Source organism: Ruditapes philippinarum, unplaced genomic scaffold (assembly GCF_026571515.1).
Source record: "Ruditapes philippinarum isolate M1 unplaced genomic scaffold, ASM2657151v2 ctg680_1_1_1_1, whole genome shotgun sequence".
NCBI classification, from domain to species: domain Eukaryota; kingdom Metazoa; phylum Mollusca; class Bivalvia; order Venerida; family Veneridae; genus Ruditapes; species Ruditapes philippinarum.
Genome location: NW_026859861.1, coordinates 32,134 through 52,750, shown reverse-complemented (window position 1 = coordinate 52,750; position 20,617 = coordinate 32,134). Strand labels below are relative to the sequence as shown.

General features: G+C 31.0%; 1 protein-coding gene across 1 annotated transcript; it reads left to right on the top strand.

The window, feature by feature from the left end:
• The first annotated feature begins 17,977 nt into the window (after positions 1-17,977).
• On the top strand, positions 17,978-18,757 carry LOC132758141 (delta-like protein 4). Its single transcript, XM_060749672.1, has one exon. It carries the CDS (start codon positions 17,978-17,980, stop codon positions 18,755-18,757), a length of 780 nt encoding a protein of 259 aa, XP_060605655.1.
• The last annotated feature ends 1,860 nt before the right edge of the window (positions 18,758-20,617 follow it).

Genomic DNA, 20,617 nt, shown 5'->3' with positions numbered 1-20,617 from the left:
AAAAACGGGAAGGCGCTTGCATGAAAGATTGTAAACTTGAGACTAATATAACTTGAAGGGAACATAAACATGTTCTGTTGTTTGACAGTTCTGCAATGAAAGATATCAGAAATCTTTGTAAAGGATAAACGAAATGGACCCATACAGCAGCAGTTTACAACCATTAGGTTACATGTTTTAATTAATCAATTCAAATTTAAGAATTAAAAGACAATCTTGTATGCAAATTAGCTGTTCTAATTAATTTACTTTGACTTATCTGTCGGTATTTTACGAGTGTTTGACTGCCGAAGATTGTATTCTCAAACGATGAGAAATATTCGTCAATTAAATTACCTGTCAATTTTAAGTTAGATCTTTTGACTGAGTAGTGTTTGACGATTAGATGACGTAACGCGGCAACTTATATTCAGAATATTTGGAAATTAGTATCTATATATATATAGACGATCGCACTAAAAACGAAGTCAGTTTCTTATATAAATATGTGATATGTTCGTTGCTTCAAAACTTAACTGTGTAAATTCAAAAGTTAAAATTGAAAACTGGATTAGATTGATACTTTCTTTATTAGAAACAATTCAAATGACAATCTTTGAAAGAACACCCCTATACGGGCATATGCATACCCTAATCTCTGACAGTTGCCTATAAATATTAAAATATACGATTCTGAAAAACGAAAACCAGTAGCAAAACATAAAACGAGTTACGAAATGTTTATAAGGTGAGTTTAAATATAACTGATATAATTTTAAACTGCAATATATTTAATTATTTGAAATAAGGCATACTCAAAAAGAATGAATATATATGGGTGTAATTATTTATATATTGTTTACAGCTTCATATAAATTCATATATAGATATTATTATGTTCTTTCTGTTCATTTGTAACTAGGTCATTGATCCCATTACACAAGCATGGACGATTATATACTGTTAACTGCAATGCAAAGAAACACAAAATATGAGCTGCGCCATGACAAAACCAACATAGTGCGTTTGCGACCAGCATGAATCCAGACCAGCCTGTGCATCCGTGCAGTCTGATCAGGATCCATGCTGTTCGCTTACCAACCCTATTACAACTAGAGAAACTGATAGCGAACAGCGTGGATCCTGATCAGACTGCGCGGATGCGCAGGCTGGTCTGGATCCATGCTGGTCGCAAACGCACTATGTTAGTTTTGTCATGGCGCAGCTCGTGTGCATTTCACTTTATATCATGAGCAGGCTCATATAAAACGACTTTCACTCATTTGTTGCTATTGACATCACCCGCCTTAATTTTTCATTATGACCACAATATATGTCAACTGCTGGATGATCGATTCACATAATTTTGGGGTGAAATACATCTTTAGCCGGGAGATGTTATAAAACATGTATGCAATTATCACTTTCTTTTATTTTTTTTATTTGTGTAAAGAACATTTACAAAATTGTTTGCATTATGCTATGATTTTGTTCAAGTTATGGGCCCTTGATGACAATCTTTTTTTTAATTTGTTTAGACTATTTCTCCTGCACTTTTCATGGAATTTCAGTTAAATTTTGGGAATAATATTAATCATTGTCTGTCGGGGTATATTACCGTTATTGTGGCATATATTTCGGATTTTATGTCAGAGTTTAGTTTCGAGGGCATACGTCACTTTTCAGTAACAGCTCTTGTTTTAACCTAATTCTGATATGACTTATTGTTCTGTCACTATATGCAAAAACAAAAAAGAAAGAATGAAAGAAAAAAAGGCGTATATACAATAAAACCGATAAACTAAACATTAGCTCTCAGCTTTATAGCCTATTAAGTTTCATTTTCATTTCATGCTAAAATAAACCTCAATACTAATTTTATTTGAAGAATCTTTTACCATTCATTACCAATTAAGGAAATGGCATAATTCTACGCAAGAAAACCTATTTGTTCTTTGGTGAAGAACTATTTACAACTATGCATGAAAACTTCAAAACGGTTTTGAATTGCCGATACACCCTTCAGACCAATATCATTTATTAAACGATATCATTTTTTTTCATAATTAAAATCACACATGATTTATTTATAAAAGAACAACCTATTCCATATGTATTGTTTTTGTTTGTTTAACATTTGAATTCACAAAAAATACAGTTACTAGATTAAACTTAACATACCAAGACAAAAATATCGCCAATCCATCTCGCAAGTGTTTGAACTTTGTCATTTTATTATCTAATCGTGTTGTTCAGGGTACTAATATACCATGACACAGCATTTTAATTGACCTTTATCAAGTTCTCAAAGTAAATTATTTCATCAGAGACATACATATATGACACATTACTTATTATATTGGTTCAATATAAAAAGTACATGCTTGTAAATTTCATTTTCAAAAGCAATTACCTGTAAAGTTGTTGTGTCCATGACAAAGATAAATAATTTCCTTGCATTATTGAATTATTCTAAAGAGAACAAATATAAAACGATTTTGAAATTGTCAAGTTGACTCAAGGTAATAATAATTCATAAAACTGTTGTTTTTTTGTTTGTTTTTTTTGTTGTTGTTTTTTTTTCAGTAAAAATGTGCATTTAGTGAGCAACAAGTTTTTGTAAAATATGTCGTGCACGCGTAATACTTTTTCATAAAATTACATCCAAATTTCTAAAATTATCCAAAATTATCCAAAATTATCCAACTTATTTTTATTGTTCTTTCTTACCTAAAATCTTTTATTTTTTTGAAAGCCAAGTACTATATATGTGTGAGTTTTGTTACTTCGATAGTCATTTTATATGTATTTGTAACTTATTGCCGTTGCTAATGTTGAGAGAAATTGTGGGTCAACTCTTTTGCCAAATGTGTTGTGTCATTGTATTGTAACTGTCTTTACATGTATGTATATGTCTTTTTTTGGTAATAAATCCAAATTTCTCGATGCTGTCTCTCTGTTGGAGAAATAGTTAAAAAACTAAATGCACTGAAAATCTCTAATTATGCCGTTTTATTTATGACAATGCTAATTTAGAGCTGACGTAAATATACTAAATTCATAGCTAAACCACAAAAAAGTTGATGTCCATTGTGAAGGGATCTATTTTCTTGTGCATCCCAAATTTTGACGTAATGATTAATATATAACATCAAACGTACACTGGCACTAACGTGTCACTTTGAAGGGTCCATGATTACCGCCGTTAATCATTTTCTGCAGATGTTTCTTAATTTATAATTTTACCATTTCGTGTTAAATGTTGAATTCTGCTTAAGCCGGTGCTAGGGGCTTGCATTTTTCAATACCGTCCAAAAAATCAATCAAACCGAGCGTGGAATATTTTCAATTTTGCTTTTTTTGACGCTCTTTATGGATTCCTTTTTCTCTAATTGTTTTCCATATACAACTTACATATGAACTATATAATACATGAACTATGACTTTGTAATCTTCTTCAGCCAATACATCTTTTTTGAAATGGCAATTTATCTGAAATTTATATGTATCATACATTTAGTTGATGATCAATCTTCAACAACTTACTACATGCAACATATAAATATAATCGGCATAATTAATGCTCATACACGTTCCAAATGCATTAATCCTAATAATCCACATAAAAATATATAACTTTCGACATTTACTCAAAGGTACAATTTAAAGATCACAGTCATCTGTAAGAAAACACATTCGATATCAATGTCTTACTCAGATCATGGAAAATCTATTTGTCTAGACGATTGACGTTATGTTTGGCATATGAATCGTGAATTTCTGTTATCAATTTATCATTTAATTGTAATTTTATTTAGAATTTCCATATGAAGCATATATTGATTCACTTTTAACATATACTTGAAGATTTCAGTTTGACTTCTGATATTTATACTGAAAAAACAAAACGTGCGTTATGTGATTACCATTACAGATTTTTGTAATTTGTACTTATGCACATACAGTTCATTGGCAGATTAGAGTATATAATAATATGTTTATATCAATACTTCAAAATGTTACAAAACAAAAATGTATTTTTTTTTGTTGTGTCGGTATTTCCTTATATTTTCGTGTCTGAATATTGTATCTAACGGGCGTTCTTTTTTCATGTCTCAATAATCATTAAATATAATTATAAATCACAGAATTGTTTATAAATTTATAACAAAGTACTCAGCCGAGGTGTTGCAACATATTTGTGTATACGGATAACTTCCTTATGAAACATAGCCTTTTCAATTCTCCAATAAAGACGTCAATCCGGTCGCCCGTCATTGGCCAAGTGAAATGCCATGACCTTTTATAAATGCGATTTAGATATGAAATGAAGTGTTTTATGATTTGTCATTTTTAGCATACGAATGAAGTCTTATGTAGGTAATAAATGTTTATTTTACATCTTCGTAGAAATGAATGTCTAGGCGACCTTTAGCTAGTTAAACCGTTTCTACAATCTTGTTTGATTGATTGTTTAAATGCTATTGATACAGAAAGGTTGCTGCAGAGTGTGATATTTTACACTTCACCTGCACATCATATATTTGCTATTATGATGTTTCTTGTTTGTAAACTGGACTTTTTTTTCTGGTGCGATTTATCATAATTAAAGCAATTAACATTTAAATACCATCAGATGAATGATTCTTAACAATAATTAAGTAGTAAACTTTGGTATTTTAATCAATAAGTTATTAAATGTTGTAAGTCTTACGAGAGAAAACAAAACAATATGTAAAAACATGCTGATTTGCTTTGCTTAAGAGCTTTCAGAACATTTACATTAAATAAAACATCGTTATTTCCGAAACAATAATTATGAAAGTTGACTAAGGCCCAAAACATATGGGAAGTCCAAAAACGCAACCAATCAATGAAGCCCAAAAATTTAACAAATTTTGGATGTACGTATTTTGGAAAATAGCCTTTAAAAACATAACAAAATCTCTAATATTTAATACTCTTTTCATGATTTAATTTGTATGTTTTTTAAATAGCCATAGAAATTTAAGTAATTCTTTGTTTTTTTTAATTTTTTTAATTTGGGCATTTTTGCATGGGCGTTTAATTTTTTATTTTTAAACCCAAAATTTTCCCCAAATTTAAATTCCCGTTAAAAAATGTCACGGAGTTGTAATCTCAATGTTTTAAATTGAAATTTGTGTAGGGTTTAAGGGTTTATCTCTTTTTCATCTTTCTTTTCTTTTATGGGTTTGACCCCCCCCACCCTTTTTGGGCCGAAAGGCCCGGGAAATAGAATGAAAATTTTCTAATCGGGTTGAAGCATTTTAAATTTTTAAATGCTTGCATTCCATTGGTTGTTAAAGAAACTCCGTTTTATTCCTAAATGCCTTAACATAAATTTTGAATTTATTTAATAGATTAACTAGGACACTTAAAACGGAAAGATTAAGAAGTATACTAATTAATCTGAAAATCGTATTTTGTGCGATACTTAGCAAAAGCGTTTAAACGCTATTTACTATAAGGTCATTTTCACGACTCAAATAATTCCCCGTGAAAAAAGGGAACAAACGATTTGATCTGAAAATTTGCGCAAAGGTTTGGGACGGCAGGGACTTACATTCAAATGGTACATAAATATCGAAAAACATTCCTTCAAGTCCTATCATGTAAAAAAGTCACTGGAGTCTTTAAATAACAAAAACAACACCAACAACAACAAAACAAAAAAGTAAAAAAACAAACCAACAACATATTTGTTTTTTAAAAGAACGGTTAAAGATAACTTTTGACCTAAACAGTCAATGTTTGTGTCGGATTATGTACTAATGTTTAAGTCTACTCCTTCAAAGAGAATATAGCAGTAAATAAATGCTTTTGTTTTATTTTTGCGCTTTCGATACGAATAATTATTTGTTTTCCCACAATTCATCAATATGCGATTACAAATTATGGAAGAAGGATATTAACTAGAAGTAAAATTATAATTAAGGGGAATTATTATGAATTTTACTTTATTTGTTGCTGGTGCAATTGAAAATTAATTGAATTTATAAAAATATTGTAATTAATGTGCCTTTAAAGAACGTATGTCATGAAAGAAATACTACTATTTCGCTGAAAAAGAAAACTTGTCAAAAAAAAACAACATTGTATCGAGTTATTTTGAAGGCCATCATTGAGAAGAAACTATATAGCATGAAAATACTAAGATGACCTATAAGCCTCAACATATTTTTCCTTCCCCAATGCTTTTTTTTGTTTAGTGTTCTATTACGGTTTCAAAAAATACTCATTTGCCATATACCTGAACCATCTTTTGCATTTTGGCAAATTTTGTAGTATATTTATAGTGATTTAGTATTTCGTATAGAAGACAAAAATACAATTTTGTTTACGTTTTGTTATTTTCTTCAGGTGATGAGCTTCTCCCATGTTCTAAATCCATTTTTTCAACATTATAAAACGCATGTTTCCTCTTTCAACAAAATGAATTTTTTCACGTCTTAGGCAAAATATGCCTTGAATCATGATCACAAATCACCCTTCATTAAACTATTGACTTTTTTATTACCTTGTATGTATCTTTGCCAAATTAGACAGGAACGCTCATCTTTCATATGCCATTTACATTTGTATATGTTTTTTGTATTTATTTTGTTTAACTACCCAAATAAAGCCCTGTAAAACCCTAATGAAATATAATAAACTCGTGTTTGTACATAAGCCTATAATTTCAACTGTTTAAATGATTGAAATTTAATTGAAAATTTTGAATATCTTTACTGTTCAAAAAACATAAAATATTTTTCGTAAAAGTTTGATTTTTTTAACAAATTCATTTGCATTATTTGGAGGTATTGGCAATAAATAAACGAAATTTTATGTAATTTAATTTCCAAACCATCATCTTATTAAAATAAGTATGCGTTTGTCGGTTGGCATTTTATAATCATTACTTTCAAAATGATATTAACATCAAAATATATGTGCTTTAAATGCAATTTTTAAAGTGACGATTGCTGAAATTATATAAAAATCATTACATTTTTATATCGTATAATTATCATATTGAAAATTAACACGAGAACCATGAAATAGATATAACCTAAAGGAAGGGCAACTTTAATTTTTTTTGGGAGAGCAATCTCTTAAATATACCAACAATTTGCCCGTGAAATCCTAACAATATCACCAAAATTTTCCTAAAAGTATCCCAGTGATTTGACAACATTCCTGCTATATGCCCGTTATATCCCAATAATATCCCATAAATATGCCCACAATGGTCAATCAATATCCAAGCAATAAGACCACAATATCCCGACAACGTCCCATCAATATGCTCACATTATCCCAATAATGTGCCCACTATATCCCGTCGTACAAAGATAAAAAAAATATTATTCCAATCCTTCAAAGAAGGTAAGTATGTCACAAATTGCAGTATTTCGAATATGATTTTTGTTGGTTTTGCTTTTGTCTGTTTCGGACGTAATAAATTATGTTACCAGTGTTTTACACTTTTGCATATCATAAGATACTATCTTACTTTTAAATTGAAAAAAAAAATCAACAAAAACAAACAAACAAACTGAGTACAGTATTAATTAATGGATAACTCCATACTTCTTACAGAAATGATCTCGAATTATACCGAATTGCGATAATGTCGTCTTAGCAGGAATCGAGTGTCGTGCCATTTTTTAAAGCACAAAATCGAAACTCATACCTTTCCCTGTCTTTGTATATACAACAATAGCTTTGTAAATTTGTATTAAATACAATAAACAATGCCATGCATGTTAACCTTTTTCAATTTAGTTACTTCTTACTAAAGTTAGAGCAAATGTCGTATATATTACTCCTACAGCTGTGTATATAAAACACATTTGGACAAGAATGTGTGGTTTTGATAATAATAACTCGAAATAGCTGACTTTTAGGTATTTTAAGTATTCGGTCGTTTTAGCTGCACCTGACATGCGTACTTAATGAATGACGTATAAAATATAAAATAAGAAGCACAGAAATAAACAAAAACTATGATAATGGAAAAAACAATTCGGAATATCTATTCTTCTTTCACTTAAATTAAGACAAGGAGTGTTATATTTTAAATGAATATTGCAATGAAAGTACCATTGCTAATTTAAAATGCATGGATATTGTCGAGCTGTGATTACTAAAAACTGTTTGATGTTTCAGTAATAAAGCAAAGAAATATAAAGAATGAGCAAATGGTATAACAGAAATGAATTTTGTAAAATGTTCTTTTACTAATGAGAACGGTATACGAAGAACGGTGAGAGAATGGGTGTGCCGGAAACAGTTATGGTCACGAAAGAACATGCATGAGAAATATGTGGCTTGTAGAAAAGGCTTTTCGTGATGATTTGGAAGTATTATATAAAATTATGTGTTTGGTTTGACGCCTCGAGCAATGTAAAAATCCTTTTTTGTGACACTTTGAAATTATTACAAGTTTTGCGTGAAATATGGTAGGAATGTTAAAAAATCATGCTTCAAAATTACTTTTGACAAACGTTTTAAAACGTTTTAGAACATCTAAATGTGAAAACGTGAAATGATAAATTAATTTGGGAAAAAGATGAAAAGACACTCGGTCATGAATTAGTTATTTTTTTGATTAAAATTAATGCATTTTAAGTTTTATTTGTAGATATATTGGAATACCGGTAATATCAAGTTATTTAGTGTATAGGACAACGTGTGTTAACAATAATGACAAAAATATTGCTATTGCTAATGACTGTAAAATGCATTTGAGAACAATAAGCACGTGTAGACGAAAATAAATAAGCTTTTAATATTGGTTTAAAACGTGAACTTCAATTCATATTAATATATATATAAATACATCTTTGAAATAAAACATGTAAATGATTTTCCCCTTATGCTACTTTACCTTAGAGGGTTAGTTGTCTATTTATTTGAACTGTATTCTTTTTTTGGCAATTGATACATTTACTTATAGTGTTTTAGTATTCTGTATGGAAGTCAAATGGAAGTCAAAATACTATTTTGGTTACATTTTGTTACTTTTATGACATATTGTTTTACATTTAGCCCTATTTTCTTCAGGTAATAAGCATCAAACTTGCTCTAAAACCATTATTTAAACGTTATAAAACTCATGTTTGACCGTTCTAAAGAAGTAGATATTTATTCATTTCTGACTTTAAAGAATCAATCGATTCTCATGTTAAAACGCAAAGGTGCCAACATAAAGGTTTCTTCGTTTCAACCATCAGGGCATCAACATGGAGGAAACAACGAAGGCTATATACGTGCTATTTTATAAGATAAAATTGACATGTTGTAAACAACCTTTACAATATTGATGTTTCTAACATCAAAGGATTGTCTATACTTACAACACGTGATAGAAAATGATTTACACGTATTTAGGTTGGGTCTTCATTAACATCAACACTGTCACTGTCATATGGAAGGAGGTTGAAGAGAACCTCAGATAAACCTCTACCTTGCATTATCCCAGGTGCGAGCGGGGACACCTATAAAAGCAATTACCGACATATTTGTTTTTTTATGGCATGGTACTGATCGAGACTATTAAACACGTGAACTTATTGACACTACCTCGGACTGACCGACATTTTTTGTGGTTTCATCAGATCTGTCACTTATAGGGATATTGTTTCATACAACCCATCCTTCCTTGTTGGCCAAGACGTGTTGACAGAACATAAAGGAGAGGAAGAAACAAACTAGATTTAATTAACGAGCATAATCTATTCAATCATCATATGTGGAAATACTATGTTTACATCGTCAGTGATTTGTTAATGATATAAATATCAAGGAACAAACCAATTTCTACCATTCTACCAGTCATAATGAAATAGGTCAACTGGAAATAATACATATCAAAATATTTCCACTATGCATAACTCTAGAAGTAAAATAACAACTAAAACGAGTCGTTGCATTCATCTATCATTTTTATTTTTGTATTTATTTTTAAAGTTGCCTTATCACATTTGGCGGTATAATTGTTTCAGACGTTATTTACAAACCGATATATTTATTGCCAAGTTCATCAAGGAAATACATGGTTATCGTAGAGTCTAAGGGAAATTTATTAAGTTCTGTTGTACTGTTATATTTTATTAGTCAAATCGTTTAGTGTTATCAAAATATGAACGATATTTGTTATGGCTCACTGATAGTACTCTTTATTTATCGGTATGTTTTCCAACATTAATGACGCAATTATTATAAGTGTTATTTTATTCATAGAAAACGCGTAAAAGCATAAAATATGTAGGCTTCTCAACACGTACATTGTCATTTTGCTATTTTCAGAAAATTGAAGAGAAATTTATTCAATGAAGATTTCTGTTTTGTATGGACATTGTTTTATACATCCTTTCATACAAAATAATGCGATATGAATACAAAATAATTATGAATGTTTTTATCATGCATAGTTAAACACAAAATCTCACAAAATGTCAAAATAGCGTACTTCCATTCATAAGAAAACGTCATATGAACACTGGTACATTTCGGACAGTAGTACATTTCGGGCAATAGTAAACAGTGTAGCTATCTTTGTAGTTGTTGAAGTCATTTCACTTTTGTGACAAAATAAGGAATGGACGCAATAAATTTTAAAAGGACATATAGCTGTATTGAACTATCTGTTATCGACAAATAATTGTTTATACAATATTGAGACACATACAAACGTAGCTAGTTTCCAAAGTGTATGCTCGTTAATTTTGTGAAAGCGAGTGGCACGTACTTGGTACCACGCTAAGACGCAGCAATGGAACATAAACATATAATTAAGGGAGTATTCTATTATGTTAAAGGAAAGGCACATTATGCCTCAGGAACGAATACATTTGTCATTTTAAAATAGACAGACAGTGGCTAAACGTTTGAATAATGGTCTTCGAGCATGTTAGATGCACCCCCCCCCCCCAAAAAAAAAATGATCTGAATGTGAAATTATATGTCATAAAAGTAGCAAAATGTAAACAAAGTAGTATTTTTTTTACTTCCATACAAAATACTGTCTAAATCACTATTATGGTGCTATTTATCAAAATGCAACATAAGAAAAAGATGTTACAGGCAGCTATTTTGGACACTATAATGAAGAAAAAAATAAATAATACAAAGCTTTTTAGAAATAAAAATATAAGCATTCCTGAGATATAATTGACCTTTAGTCGATAATATCCAATAGCGGAAGCACTATTCTAAAATTCGTTTGAGAAACGACCGTACTAATATGAAAAACATCAACAAACAACGACAACAAAAATACAAAAAAAACCCAAACAACTCCAAATCAACAACAACAACAACAACAACAAAAAACGTAAAGGTCAATAGTATTTTTTTGAAATTTATATGGAATGTTTTGGTACATGATAAAACACGCATTTACGAAGAGATGTATGTTTCGTCTAAATAGCAAATTTTATTAGGAAACACAAAATGATGGGTATTTCAAATTAATGTTTTATTAATTCAGTGGTATGGATATAAATAAATTTACGATATTTTGACATTTGAGAGAAATAGCTGTTATTTTATGTAGGGAACTATTCATGTTCCTGTTGTACTCAAATAAAAAGCTATGCTGTAGGGAATTGCGAGCCCTGTTAATAAAGCCATTTACAATGCTCTTCGTTCCAGTCTTGTAGAAGTTCAGTTTTCCATATTGCTATGTATATATAAGGAGATCAGTATGCCATTACATGATTGCAAAATAAAAGAATGGACAAGGTTATTATTTATTATCAGTTTCAAGCTGCAGTATACAGTCAGAACAACCAGAAACATACGTTTTACAAATTACAATCATAATGTCAAAATTTAATCATTTGACAACGTCAGGTTATGGGGTATATGTATCAAAAAAGATGAATGTTATTTAACCTTGCATGTCAATCCTTATGCCAGTCATGCTTATATTAAGTCCTTTCTCAAATAATAATTATATTTTGGCGAGGACATGTGTTTTTTTTTAACTAAATGGGGGTACTACTTACTTATATGCTCAAAGCCTAACGGCGGCAACTCAATTTATCAATTTGTCCAATGCTTGATGCTCAGTTTGTTATCCAGTCTGTCAGAATGATGAATGGCTTAAAGATGGACATACCGAGATATTTAGGGGTGGAAAGGGTCAATAAAGTATTGTTATAAGCTAAACGGTGCATGTAAATAATGGCATATTCACATCAATTAAAATAAATATATATCTTCGGACAGACAAAATAGAAAACTGACCATTTGCACAGATGAATTAAGCAAACGATGAATAAAAAGCTCAATTATAACTGCGATTTTGAACATGCATATGCCTAAACGAATACTTGTTTAAAACGATTCCATCAACCATTTGACTGTTTTCCTTTTAACTACAGAGCTGATAGGTCTTTTTCGAGTGTCAAGTGCTTTCAATGTATAACAACAAGATGGTAAAATTCATTTTAATTTGCACTATATAATGAGGAAGTGTAAATGACAGTGTTGGAGTATTGAAACGTACGTAACAGTGTCATCACTAGGGGGAATATGCCAAAGGTTAAACGAAAGTCCTGCACTCTACACACTGATTTAATTAACATTGTATCATACATGATTAAGCTTGTGGTATTTAAAATTAAAGAAGGAATTTGTTTTTATGCGTTTTATAGGTTCACTCGATACATGATCTTTTAAAGAAAACATAGAACACTTCCATCAAGTAGTAAATGTCGCCCGATGCGGCGTGAAAATATGGAAATAGTAAAATATTCGGCTTATCTGCACAATATTCAGTTGTACAAAGCTATATTGAAAATGTTTCTCATCCGAATGGTCACAGAGCTTTATTTGAATGTTAGATCGTCTAAATGGGTACCAAATTATGTTGAAATGCCTGTCACCTTAATGGGTACAAAGCTATATTGGGTTGTCTGACATTTTAGTGGGTACAAAGTTATATTGGAATGTATATCACACTTTATATTACGAAAGATGTTGAAACATCTTCGGTTTCGTTTATAAGCCTGCAAAAGAAGGATTCCGTGTCAGTTGCAGTGATAAACCTTTTTATTGCCATAAAAATAATGATTATTTCGTAATAAATGATATCAGGATATATCTATTTCATAGTATGTTTCGTTGTTTTTCTACAACGGAAAATAGTCAGTAATTTATGACTTAACTGGGATTTTCTATTTCCTACATTTCTTATTGTTTTTATGATTCTTTACCCTTTTCGTTAACGATATGAAGTGCAGTCTTCTTTTTTAAGTGGAATTAATGTCTATGCAAGCCTTGTAAGCTGTCGGCAGTTTCCGATATTACCTGGTTGTATTAAAATAAATTTGTTATTCAAATTGTTATCCAAACTAAATATCAAATTCTTGCATAAATTCTGTCCCATACATTTTGATTCCGTGCTCAGGCTTTTTTTTGTCCATTTCTTTCTGTTTTTCCTTCAAGCGACATTTATATTTTCCGTGGGTGGTATTCAGAACCCAAATACAATCAAAATATTTCTAGGTAAAAATGTTAGTTTATCGATTTTGTTCGTGTCCTGTTTTGAAAGATACCAAATAAATCTGTCAGACATTAAGAATATGGCAGGTGTAAAAAGACAAGTGTCAACAAGAACCTGCGCTTAAAGGACAGTCATACATATATTTATTGTCCTAGGTTTGTACAACATGGATGGTATCTCTTTTTTGTTCGTTTTTAAATGAATCATATTCTTAAGCAGTTATTATAACTATTGGCATATCTTTACAGAATAAAAATCAACATTTTATTTTCTACTGATAATGTTATGGCCCTTGTATAGACGAGGGTATAGTATGTTGAAAATTCGTAAGGTTAGAAACGAAAACCTGAAAGATCCGAGTCTCTTGTATTTATATTTATTTTCGTTGGGACTCTCATTACGTTTTTTTAACTTTGTATGTAGCAAAATAAATTTAGAATTATTGTATATTTTTGTAAAAAAAATTAAGGAGACATTTAAATCAATCATAATTCTTAAAAAAACCTATTGCTGAACCGAAACCTTATTTATATTTACTTAAAATAGTTTGCAAAGTATAAGAATAATTGCCTTTTTGCATGTTTTAGTTAGTTAACGCATAGCCTATTGTCCGTGTCGTGTGATTATGGATGCACTGTTCGCCATTTATACAGTACTTATTATGAAAATGTCCCTTCAAAATAATAAACGGCTTTGCTCGGATTAAAGTACGGACAAATCTATTAAAGATATTCAGGTCGAGAAGAGTGAAATGAATAATGTTTCAAGACATTATCTAAAGCAATAATTGACTTGCAACCGAATAATTTCATTTCACTTTATAAAGAAACAGCAGTTTAATGTGCTTAAAACATTTTTGCAGGTCCGAAGGAAATGCCTTCGTGCACTTGAATCAACTACACTATCGTAAAAGGTATATTAGCAAATTCTGAATAAGATGCTGAAAATAACACTCTTCTTTAAAAAAGCCCAACGAACAAAACAAAAACAAAACATTTTTGGAATATATCTAGTGTCGCAACCGATCACTGTCATGTAATATTGCATTTATTGAAGCTTATTTCCATTTTCTTATGATCAGTCCTCACGTGTATAGGCTTAAATATGTTCGCATAAATTTTGAAATTATTATTGAGTGGTGACAGCTTAAGTGAAGCCTGTACGCCTCTTGTCTGCCTATGTGTGTCCAATCAAATAGCTAAGCACTTCTGAAATGTTGACTGACTCACGAAGTGATAAAATATACAGAGCCAATAGGAACGCATCAAATCGAAAGATTGCACATTGACATCGCCTAAGTGTACGTGCTATTTTTATTAGTGTTGCTGAAAATAGTTTTATGTCTTATTGCCTTTCACTGGTGTTTAACTCATTAAATAACTGATTAATAGTTTGACTGTAAACATAGACATGATAAAATATAAATCGATGTCGACGCTATATTGGAAGTTACATAATGTTCAAATTTACGAAGCATAAGTTGATCTACATACTTAGTCATAGCTTTTGTTGAAGATAGCTTTATCATAATGTTCTGAAAGTTATGAAGCAATTTGTCAAACACTTTTTTATAGTATGAGAATCAGAGTTAAAACTTTTACAAGGATATATTTAGCCCTGCCTGCATTATCTGCATTATGGACCAATTGCAAGTTTGGGTGCATTTTTTAAATATAAAATCAAGAAAAGTAACTAAGAACATGTTTATTCTTTCAAATTAGAGCAAACATCAATGCAAGTTACTGCATTGGTTTTATTTCCCTCTTCTTCTTGCCTTTTCGGGTCCATATGGGTTATTAATTTACGTCATATTTTAATTTATTTTCTTTTTACAATGTCGCCACCATATGAGAATATCTGCCTTTTTTCTTACTGCCAATACTCACTATTTTTTTAAACATGTATGTAAATGTTTTTGAATAATATTGAATATTCCTGCATATAACATTTTTAAAATTTTCTAAGATACGAGGGCTTCAAAACCTACGAATCCCTCTCAAAACTCCATTTTATTCAGTTCCTTTTTTTAATAGAATACTCATTCTTTTACTGGGGACAATGCCCGTCTTTTAACGGCAAGAACGAATTACAGCCGCAGATTCTCCTTTATTCTAAATTTTAAATGCTGAAGTCTGCTAAGTCAGGAGTTGGTTTTAGCTTGCATAACTAGTGCCTAACACGAACATGAGCTTTATAACCTCAGATCTCCTTTCAAAATTTCATTTTATTTAGTTCCACCCATTGTATTCTCGTTTAGGACACACGCATTCTTTTACTTGGGGACCATACGCCGCTTTAAATGGTGTGGCACTAGCGTGTCACAGCGAAGGTTCCATCATAACCGCCGTATTAACACGTCTGTGGATGTTTCTAAATTAATAATTTCACCATTTCGTGTTTAAATGTTGAATTCTGCTTAAGCCGGTGCTAGGGGGCGTGGACGGTAACTTGCACTTTCCAGTACCATCCATGAACAGACTCAAACCGAGCCTGCAACATTTTCAATATTGCCGTGTTGGGCTTTCTTTAGGGATTCTGTTTTTCTCTATTTTAGTAAAGCCAAGCCTATAAAATGTTCAACTGTTTTATTGGAAGGCTTTAAGTTTCCGGTCTTCACTTTTTAAAGGTAAGATCAATTTTCACTGTCTCGTTTTAAAGAAGGTTTAAAGAAGAATTTCGTAAACATTCGTACATCTTTAACTTGTCTGAGATCCAAAATATTGTTAAATACTATACTACCGTCCGGATTACTTTACGCATGTTTTGTCATGTTAAAACATGCTATATCTTTGTATTATGGCGTCCTTAGATGTTTCGCTGGATACCTTGTCTTGGTATTGCCTTTCTTTCTCTTCTTTTCTTGCACACCCGTTGCCTTTTTTATATTTCTGATCATTTGCATTATATCTTGTAAATTTCTTATTGTCAATTATCTCAATTCTGTTGTTTTGTATTCACTCTCCCACTCCACTCTTCCTCCCTTTTTACCCCGTGCCTGTCATGTGTCCACTTGGTGCCATTCTAGTAGTCCTGTATATCTTGATGTTTGTTTATGCAGTTGCGTTCTATGACCGTTCTATGTCTGTTATATTTTCTGGTCCTTCGATATCATTTAGTCCAGCACTTTTAAGTGGTGAGCATTGAGGCTGCGCAGGGCGTGAGGGATATTGCACCTTTTCATTATCCCTCATGTACAGACTCAATCAAACCGAGTCTGCAATTTTTATGTAATTTTGCTGTTTTAATGCTTACTTTAATACTGAGGATATTTATAATACAAGCAATTTTATGACTGTTTGGTATAAAGTTGATCTTGCAAGACAGCTGGAATAAGAAAAAATATTATGTGTATTTGTCTTTTATTATTGATTTTTTTACATTAACCGTCATCATCTTTTAAACAATAAAAAAGGACAAAAAGGAAAAAAGAAAAAGAAAAATTAAAGCAATAAAGCAATCAGACAATGTCTTAGGAATGTGGAAATTTGACTATATATTTTTGCCAAGTCCTAGCGAACATAAAAACGGACAATAGACAAAAATCGCCTCATTAGTCTTAATTAAATCAATTCCCTGTTTAGAAAAGACAATTCATTTTTTAAAAATCCTTGTTTACTCATATAGATTTATATTTCATTTTTAAAAGTCTCTGTATTGTGCTTTATTACGAATCACTCATGAAATAAATAGGATATTATATAGAAAAGCCACACGTCAATAAAAAGTGAAATATTTTTGTTAAATAATTTTTATTGTGGTCGTTTAACAATTTATCAATATGAAGTCAGTAATTCATCAAAAAACGTGAGGAAATGAAAATCTGAGTACAACGGTAAATAGAATATTAAACAAAATTATCTCAAAATCTTAAATCAGAAATATTGCAAACTGTAAACGTTTGTCACTTACTAAGCGATTATGATCTTTGCTACAGCTTCACTTCCCTATTGTGTTGTGGGAGGTGATACATAGCGTATCAGCCAACTGACAGATACATCTCATTAACAAGCTACGAGGCGGTTCGAGTAGTTCATATGATAACTCATGTTTACATCGTATTTTCCCGTAATAACGTCATAATAATTAACAAGAGTAATTCGTCGACAATAACTATGACAGGTGTATGACTATATAATAAGTCGAATGAAGTTTCGTGTCTTCATCAGCTTTTAAACTGCATCTGAGATCAGATCGCGGAAATACAAGGCAAATTGGATAAATATCCAAAGCAGACGACAATTGTTATAAAGAAATAAATAGTGATTGAATTAAGTCGAAAATAACATTAACTTGTATGAGTTAATTAATTACAATTGATCTACAAGAATAGTTAATATAATTGATGCTAAAATAGATGCGAAACTGCACATACAGAAAAAGGAAAGAAACGCTGGTAGGAGAAACTTTTGCTAACTTCTCTTAGAAACTACAAATAAATGAAATATGGAGTTTTTAAAACAGCTGCAAATAGCTCTGATAATGGCGATGACCTGTATGTTTGTCCAAGGAACTAAAAGACTTGATAAAAGCTACAATGTGAATATCGCTACAAGAAAACTTCGAGCCAAGAGACATGTTGTTTTTGATAACACTAAACTGTGCAAAGCGGTTGGCTGCGTTAATGGGTTTTGTAAAGAAAGCGAACTGAAAAAATATAGAATAGTTTGTGAATGTTTCACAGGATATGAAGGAACCTTATGTGATAAACTGAAATGTCCGTATGACTGCGGAACTCATGGGACATGTGCTAGAAAAGGATCTATACTTTATTGTAAATGCAACGAAGGATACTTTGGGGCAAGATGCGACTCTCTTGCACAAAACCAATCTAAACCGTCCCCAAAAGTAGGATCATCATCAATGTTGAAAGCCATTGGAAGCGTTTTACTCGGCTCAGCAAATGTTTACGAAACACCAAACGCCATAAAGACAGCAAGGAAGAATTGGTTTGCGAATACCGCTTCACCAAAACATGTAAAATTTTCCGAATTCCACTCACACGCAGAGATCGACAAAAGCGTAAAGCCTGACGTCTGCGTGCCAGGGTTCCAGTGTTATCATGGACATTGTGACCGAGAATCTATGGCGTATGGCTTATTTCAGTGTCTTTGCAAGCCAAATTACACAGGCCTTTTCTGTGAGAAACGTTGTACATTAAAATGCAAAAATGGTGGCAGTTGCATTGTGTTAAATGATGGACACCAGTTATGTTCTTGTCCATTCAATTTTACTGGACATTATTGCGAAAAAGCAGCGTAAGAAGATACAAAATTTTGCTCTTTTATGAAATCCAAATTATTTTTCTAATCCTTAATTTTGCTTCATAAATGAAAAATATTTTGTTACCTCGATATTTTTTCTACTATTATCAATGATTTCATTGTATATGCAACTAAATAAATTTATGCGAATGTTGACTTTTCTTATAATGTTGTAATTTGTTTTTTTTTCTGTTAAACAATGAAATAACAAGGCGTTTAATATTTCCGTGAACTTTACAAAACGATCAATTGTTCATATTACTGTAATAGATTAGTATGATGTTTTTTCTTATGTAATACAGTTGTTTGAATAATTGATTCTTATAATTTATGTTATGAGTGCACTTGCTGAAATGATGAATGAATTCATATTACTTAAACTTATGTTAGCCAAAACTAAAGATACACTATTATAACGTTGCTTTTTTACAATATGTTTTGATGATTTTATGTCTTTCCCTCACAAATACATTAATTATATTATTTCCGCAATTGTTTTAGTAAAGATTTTGTCCGTTTCTTCACGAACTATGTATAAAGATTTATGTATGTCAGAAAGGGTATTTATTTCCTCATAAGAATATTTATTACATTTTACTATGACATATTTTATGTGATAAACCATTTGTTCTCACTAACAAGTCTTGACTTATTTTTTTTGTCATTCGCCACACTATTAATCTACCAACACGGATATGTTTACGTTGGACGAAAAAAATGTTATCTCCAGTCCTAACTGAACTTGGTTCAACTCATTTTAAACAGTCTGTCGAAAAAGAAAATATGAAAAAAGTCCTTCTGTTCCTTTATCTGTAAATTAATGCTGAATTTTTTTCAACAGAATTTCATGTTAAAGGGAAACCAAGGCAAATGAATAACAAAATATCAAATCTATCATGTTAACTCATATTAACTCAAATCAAGCTAGAATGAAGTTTTTAAAAGTCCCCAGCATGTTTTATTTTCCGTGTAAATACTATATCATGTGAGTTTGAAACGTAAATAAATCTCCATATGTTGAACGAAATGAAGTCACAGACAGAATCAACGAGTAGTTTAAAAAAGAAGTCATTTGACAATAACAAACCCTGGAAGTTAAAAAACAGATATTGTGGATATTGTAAGATTGAAACAAGTCCAAGTCGCTTATTTGACAGTTACTTTCACGTGTTATAACTATCTTGAAATCTTAATGCTCTAACCTGACCCACGTGGGTCAGGTTAGGAAACAACCATTCTTTTCTTTATATTGAGAAAAAATTTGTTCCTCAGACTGCTTTGACTGAATCAAATTTCAGAACGTTTCCTATAACAATAATATGAAAATGCTGCTGTCTTTGTTCGGACGATTATATTAAACTATGCCTTACATCACGATCTTAATAATAGGTCCACATTTAACAATTTTAAAATATTTGCTATTTCGTCTTCAAATTTCAAAAGGTATAACAAATACTAAAATATACATGCAAAACGGTAGCCTACACAAATTATAATGTAAAGTGCAAATGTAAGTGATAATGACACATACTTTTACACTTACATCCATCACGAAAAATGCACAAATAACTGAAATTAAATAATTAAATAGGTTATATACATTACAGATGATATTTATAAGTTACTATACGAAATTAGGTTACGCTGCGAACACTGTAATTTATATATACAAGATATAGGCCACTAGGTAACTGTGCGCCACTACCAAAATGAAACATTATCCATAAGAGGCTAGAGACGGACTACTTTATCTTAAACAACATTTCAGAAAATCTCACACATTGTGTCATTCGGAATACACCGCCGATTACTCATAATTAACATGAGCCTGTTGACAAAAGAGTTGGATAGAAGATCC

What these genes read in the sequence shown, in the direction of transcription:
- LOC132758141 (XM_060749672.1), top strand. Translation starts at nt 17,978, where the DNA reads ATGGCGATGACCTGTATGTTTGTCCAAGGAACTAAAAGACTTGATAAA.